Source organism: Octopus bimaculoides, chromosome 14 (genome assembly GCF_001194135.2).
Source record: "Octopus bimaculoides isolate UCB-OBI-ISO-001 chromosome 14, ASM119413v2, whole genome shotgun sequence".
NCBI lineage: Eukaryota > Metazoa > Mollusca > Cephalopoda > Octopoda > Octopodidae > Octopus > Octopus bimaculoides.
In genome coordinates, this window is record NC_068994.1 from 1,147,773 (window position 1) to 1,155,525 (window position 7,753).

A 7,753-nucleotide genomic window follows, 5' to 3' on the forward strand; every position below is an offset into this window, starting at 1 on the left:
GAGGAACCAAACATTGTTCTCAAATACTCTAGTTTGTGTACAATACATCATTAACTCTACCAGACAGTAAATTTTTAAAAAGAAAATAAATTAAAGTATTAATCAGAAACATTATTCTCAAGTAATCAGAAAATTTTTGACAGATTTTATTATATATAAATAGTATAACAAGTAAAACTTTGTTTCAATTTAAAATTTCTGTCTTATATTACAGGAGATGGGACAAAATGCATGGGGGAAAAAAAATTACTGTTTAAATTGGTGTTTTAATAGTCATTAAAAAAACTGTTTTTTTTTTCTGTTGGGAAAGTTGTGCACTCTTTAGTAAATGGAGGTAGTTCTTGATGAAAGTTTTAACACAGCTGACATATTTGAATAAAAGAGAGGCTGTCTTTTCTGAAAATTTGTTAATGTTTCCATTTTGATCAAAATAATATGATCATATTTCAAATAATATGTCCACAAACCCAAATAATTTGTGATAAAACATTGTTAAGTCTTAGAGCTGTGTACCTCCTCTTTAGCTTTTTGTTTTTTTTAAAATTTTATTTTAAATAATTTTTGCTTCTTATTTTTTTGCATCAGACATTGATGAGTTAATGATTAAAAATGTTTAATATTGACAAATTTAGCTGACATTAAATCATTTGAGAATGTAAAAACAATTTTCTAGATTAATTCCATAATAAGAAGGGAGTGAGGCGGGGGTCTGGGGTTGGTGGAGAAAAACATTTGTAGAAAGAAATGAAAGTTTGATTGAAATGGAAGATTAAGAATTGGTATAAAGAGTTGCTAAAATGATGAAGAATTGCAAGTAAATGTACAATATCAGGAGAAGCAGTGGCAGCGGCAGCAGCAGCAGCAGAAAAGAGCAAATGAAGAATTCAGGAGAAAAAAAAAAGAGACAAACAAATAAAAAAAAACCCATGAAACAAAAATAACAGTGTTTAAGTTTTGGTGATATGTTGAAGAGAGACAAACCCAATAATAATATTTAGAAGTGTTTAATGGGCTGACAATGTAGCTTGTTGTTTCATTGATTCTACACGTAAAATATGATTGCACAAATATATCTACCCACTTTAAATTTTTGATGGATACACAATGAAAATCACTGGCTGCTATCCAGGTAAGGAACAACAAATATTGGTAGCAGAATAAATGTAGGTTATCCAACATGTCTTTTATGTATGTGTGTGTGTGTGTGTGTGCGTGTGCATGTGCATGTATATATATATATATATATATATATACATACACATAGGTTACAAGTATATATATACACATAGGTTACAAATATATGCATACACATATATACGCACATATGTACATATGTCATTATATATATGTGTATATATATATATATATATATATATATAACATAAATATAAAAATACATATATATATATATATATGTATGTATGAATATATACATGTATACGTATGTATGCATTGATAGGCAGCCACTTTATAGCCATTTATAAACAAGAAGTGAATGATTATATTTCAATATTGTGTATATGTATGGATACATACATATGTACATATATATATATATATATATATATATATATATATATATATATATATATATATATATATATATATGTATGTATGTATATGTATGTATGTATGCAAGTATATATGTGCATATGCATATATGTGTGTGTATATGTATGTGTGTATGAATGTATGTGTGTGTGTGTGTGTGTGTGTACATATTGTATACTTTTATTTTGTTGAGAAATGATTTCTGCATGAACAAGAGCTGAATATGTATGTATCTATGTATTTTTGTGCAAGTATATATGTATGTTGGAATATATATATATATATATATATATATATATGTGTGTGTGTGTGTGTGTGTGTGCAGTATCAATCAGACACATAAATGCTCACAATTTTGTCTGTACATTTATATACAAAGAAATATGTTTCTTAATACATATAATCGATTTTAAAAAAAGTATGTTTGTAAGTTTTGATGTGTGTGTGTGTGTGTGTGTGTGTGTATGTATTACAGTGTATAGATGTAAGTATATGTACAAAACATCGGTGTGTGTAAGCACAGGTTTGATTGATTGATTGCAGTCTGTGAATCTCACTGACCATTAGTCCTGGTGTACTCCACTAACCAGTGCTAGTGTACTCCACTGACCAGTCTTAGTGTACTCCACTGGTCAGTCACCGTTGTACTCCACAAAGTACATGAAATGTGTCATTATCACAAGAAGGGTTTCATATATGAGTCTTGATGTTGCTTCTTATCACTGGAACCTGGTGTGGGGCGTTTGAAATCATAGAGTGCTGCAAAGAAACAGAGAATGATTGTTATGATGGGTCTTGGAGACAATACAGAAGAAAAGCAATTTCTTAAGAAAAGAATTAGATTCATTTTGAAGACACATAAAAACACAGAATGTTCAGAAATGATGGTGTGAAGATGCAGCAACAATATTTACCAATTCTAGCATTATTTGAATGATGTTCTGGAAGGATTCAACGTCTCTCATAACTTATCAAAGTCTCTTCAGAAGTGATTCATCTTAGTCCACTTGTATTAATTATAAACTGATTGATAGATGTTCCTTCAATCACCATAATCATTATTAGTTTAGTCACCAGTCCGTTGTCATTTTGTTAGTTTCTCAGCCAGCTTCTGCCCATCGTTATAGCCATTTGGTATTGCTATGTTGAAAATACAACATGTAAGATCGCATGTGGCTCATGTGCTAACTGGTGACCTGTTTGGGTGTCAAAGAGCCACAGAACTATCACTGAATCATCTTGTCAAGCAAGAAAGAGATTAAAGGAGTGCCCGAGAGTATTTTGTTGAAGAAACTAAAGTTGGAGAGTGAGGTATATGTGGAGAAGATTTATTTTATTATCGTGTCTCCAAATACATTTTGTCAGAGCTAGAGTGGGGCATCTTGATAAAATAGGATGTCTCATTGCAAAAAAAAAATGGACCACAAAAGGAACAGTTGTCCTCTCTAAGATTTAGTGATGTTCAGGGTGAGGGGTTCATCAAATGACCCTAAGCTAATGGGGCTTTGGTCAATGATATCCCAGTCATAAGTATCCCATCTGTTCAGCAGGCTGAGTGTATCTAGGATTACATCATGCTATGTGTCTTCCTTTTCCAGCAGTAGCACTTGGCTGTGTCCAGTGGATCAAGTGACAACATTGAAACTCTGTTGTTGGTTTAAACATCACCTCGTTAAACCAGTCAAAATACAACTATATCACACCCAAGACATCCAAATTCCCATTGAAGCTGCAGAAAGAATCCTTGGGATTTTGAGGATGAAGTTTGTTTTTTAATTAAGAAATACACATTACATATTATAATAACAGATCCAAATTGCATGCAGCCAATTGGTTACTATAGCAATGCAAAACGACCCTTTATACATATACAAAACTACGGGGCAGAGAAGCCAGCTAACAACACTTTTACAACACACACACACACACACACACACACACACACACACACACACACATGCAAATATATTTTTATGTATGTGTAAATGTGTGTGTGAGAGAGAGAATTAATTATTTGCTTGTGTGTATAAATTGATGTAAACCAGTGCCCAGTGTTGTGTCCCTTTATGTCAAAATGTAACTGGTGTCTCTCAGGTGTCTCTAAGCCATGAGTTGTGGTTTAAAAATCCTCACAAGATCGTTTGAGCATCTCTTACTCATTAAGGTGGACGAGTCTGTAACACCGCTGGCCCCAATCTACCAGAAAGCACACTGAAGTGAGAAACCTTTAGAAGACAGAATCATATTTGGAGTTGCGTCCCTTGCTTATACCAACCCATATCAAAAAATATGGCATCTTTTACAGCACAGAGTTTCAGAATTTTTCTGGCATTTGTGCTAAAAATTTACATGGTTTTGCTTTCCTTACTACTTTGCAACACTCTGGTGCCACATAGAGGAACTATGTAATTGTGATGAGAACTTCTCTACCAAACAGAAGCCACGCCTGTACAAGGGAACATAACATTAATTGTTTAATGTCTTCCTAATTAGTTATACAATAGTTTAATTATTTTGGGGATGGTATCATATCTGGATAAATTTAAATGGCAATTAAATTTAAGGATTCTTTAAACTGGGATGAAGGGGATTTGTTTCTTAGGATTGTGACATAATGAAATTCAAATTGACTATACATACACACACATGCACACACGCACAGACATACAGGCACAAACACACACGCACAATATATGCATGCATACATACTAACACAAAAACATGTTTGTGTGTGTATGTATGTGTATAAGCGTTCGTACGTCACAGACACCGTTCTCTGGACTCCTAGGCCACCGTAGTCAAAGTAACTGATCTCTTTGTCACATTCGTGGTAATATTTCGCCTCCTGAAATTCTCATTTAACTTCACTTTAATTGTTTGGTGTAGAAATGAAATAGAAACAATTTGTTAATGTTTCTATTTTAAAACTCTGCAGGTGAGAGGTGTAATCTACCTATTATTATCAAACCGACGAATCAGTTGTTTCTGGTCAATGGTGTAAGGGAGGCAACTCATGGTCTCTTAACACTCTAAAATGCTCGAACGGCCTGAAATAATTTATCGTGAGAGTCTTTGGGAGATGTCACAGTTACGCTACTTTGGCAACACCACTGACCACATAGGTGGATATCCATCGGCTAGAAATGACAGCAAAATCTCCCTCAAATCGTGCGTGGTATAAGGACGATATATTTTTACGTATTTCTAGTATTGGTGTTTATTCTGTTAGAGGGGCTGGTTGATATTCTAATTCTAAATATGCTTTATTGGGTCTGTTCGTGCAGTTGCTCAGAGTATTTCTTATGAGGTTAGAATATTCTTGGTAGGAAGAATTAATTTGATTAATTTATTGAAATATCAGTATATTTGTTGTTGAATTTTTTTTGGTTAATACCCCAAAACGTAAACAAAAACTGACGAAATGGTCACATTAGGAGCGTCTATTTGATAAGGGTTCATCTATGGAATCTTTAATAGTGTTTCCAAAGGAATATTATCATAAGAGTAAAAGAAAATTTGTGTGTTTGTGTAATGCAAGGCCATTTATTCATGTGTACAGACGTATCTGTCTTTCTGCACAGGATGTGACACGCTAGCATTTACGCAACAAATTCTCTCCCTTATGCATACCTGTCTATTTATACATACATGTGTGTGTGCGCGCGCGCTCGAGTGTATGTGTGTATTTGCTACCCACCACAACTTATTGACTGGGGTTCGTGTATTTTTGTCCTTGTAACTTTGCAGTACAACAAATGAGACTGATGGAATAAGAACCAGATTTGAAGATAAAACTGGGGTTGATTTATTCAACTAAAATTCTTCAAGGGGATGCTCTAGCATGGCCACAGTCTACTGATCTCAACATGTGAAAGAAGAAATATATATTATAGACGCAGGTGTGGCTGTGTGGTAAGAAACTTGCTTCCCAACCATATAGTTCCGAGTTCAGTCCCACTGCATGTCACCTTGGTGGTGGTGGTGGTGGTGGTGTTAATGGCTACCATCAAATTCAAATTCCTGATAAGTTGTTTTCGTCCCAGGATCAATTTTCAAACTGCAAACCATTGATGGAAAGTGTTCTAGCCATGACCATCCTGTCAATTATTTTAGCCATAATACATCTTGGTTTGACATTATCTAATGTGTCTGTCCACTTTTAAGACAGTGTGTTATGGCTGCTCTTTCTAGCAGGTTCATTGATGACAATGATAAACTGGAAACACTCAATAAACTAAGATGTTTTAGTCATTTTCTGTAGAAAGCCAGCTGATCCACTTAAGGGGGGAAACAGCTCCTCTGCTTTCCTGCACTGAACCTCCTCTTCCTCCTCCTCCTCCTTCCCTCTCCTCTCTCTCCATTCTTGCCGCTGTCACTCGACCACCACTACAGCTAGGTTGTCTGTGATAAGTAATTAGCATCAGCTTCACTTTTCTGAATGGTTGAATAAAAATCAGGAAATTGAATTAAAGCCATCTGAAAGCCCAACAATGTGATGATGGCACTTACAGCTGTGTCTCATAGAAATCTCTCATTGATTTGGTGTGTTCTCATATAAAACACAGTCAAAGAAGACAGACAATGCCAAGACACAGCAAGTTAGCTTGTGTGCTTTGGTTTGTTGTTTGTTTTAGTTTGATTGTGGTCTTCAGGACTGTGAAGGAAGAAGACCACAAAAGCCTTTCTTATTTTCATGGTTTGTTTTGAAGGTTAATAATTCTAAAGTTTAAACAGTCAACATGTAACGTGTGATTGTTAAATTTATAATTTCGTCTGTGTTGGAAGCTTGGCTCAGCCCATAGCCATCATGGATCTTTCTGCTAGGATGGCCATGGGTGGGTGTCTGAGTAATGCTCATTGGATTAGTGTTCAGTTGAGTAGTTTTGAAGGTCAAATGTTTGGAGAAAACCATCTATGAATAAAGAAAGATTTAATAAACTTCTTAGATCTGTAGGAGAGGCTGTTCTGAGTATCGCAGCTGGCAGAGAGACACTGACTGTTACTTGTGTTTACAGGACCATGCTGTGAGGCAGTGTGCTTTTCCTTTTTTTATATGGCTTTACACACTTGTATCCATCAAGATAAGACAAATGACCATGAAATATGAAAGCACCAGGTCCTGATATATGATGCAGAAGAGTGTAATCTCTACAGGAAAAAGTAGAGAGGATCAAAGATGGAGACGATTCACCTATCACTGATCTGTTTTTCACTGTAGTTGTCTGAGACCACAGCCTCGTGATAAATGAGGAAAGATGTTTTACTGTTTAATCCAATGTTTTCATTTCCACAAAATAATTTGAAATTAGATTTTTAATGTTGTTCACATGAAATGTGTTAACACAAACTTAGCTGTATTTTTTCTTTTTTTCATGCAGATAGCAACACTAAGTAATTAACGACAAGGATTTAAGATGAAATATTATATAGAACAAAATCTCTTAAGCAAGGACAGTACATGTGGGTCCAGTAGGAATCGAACACAGGGTAGTTCATCTCCTGAAGAGAGATCACTTGAAGAATCAGTGAGCGATGAAGTATTGTGACAATGAGAGAGGGGTAATGAGGTACAGAAACTGGTGCAGGTTGGTGACAGGAAGAGCATCCAGCTGTAGAAAACCTGCCTCAACAAATTCTGTCTGATCCATGGAAGCATGGAAAAATGGATATAAAAATGATGATGATGATGATGATGATAATGTGTGTATATATGTGTCAATGTGTATATGCATGTGTGTGTGTATGTATTCTGTAGAATCTGTAGGGATCCTGAGAACATGTATACATGTGTGAGGGATTGTGTTTATATAAGCGTTCAGGTGTGTAAATGTATATTTAGGTATATACATGAAGCTCTGTACTAGTGTGCACATGCACACACACATGGACACACACGTGGACACACACACACACACACACACACCCACACTATCGATGCATAAGACGTACCCTACGTCCATGGCACAGAAAAGGATTTTAATTGCATACACTTCATTAGTGAAATGCTGTCAATAACAACAACAGCTGAACGTCAACAACAACAACAACAACAACAGCTAAACATCATCGACAACAACATCAGCAACAACAGTCTTAAATCTAATTTCAAATACAAACAGTTTGTTCAACCAAATGAAATAATTTAAACCATTGGACAAACATACACCTCCACCACCACCTCCACCACCACCTCCACCACCAC

General features: G+C 35.2%; 1 protein-coding gene across 5 annotated transcripts in view; it reads right to left on the reverse strand.

The window, feature by feature from the left end:
- Positions 1-122: 122 nt before the first annotated feature.
- Positions 123-7,753, reverse strand: part of LOC106872615 (protocadherin alpha-7) — a 114,248-nt gene continuing 106,617 nt past the window's right edge. For all 5 annotated transcript variants that reach the window (XM_014919657.2, XM_052972921.1, XM_014919659.2 and 2 more), the window contains one exon: positions 123-2,310. In XM_014919657.2, coding sequence (XP_014775143.1) covers positions 2,228-2,310 — 83 coding nt within the window. In that variant the 3' untranslated portion in view covers positions 123-2,227. The remainder of the gene's footprint in view (positions 2,311-7,753) is intronic.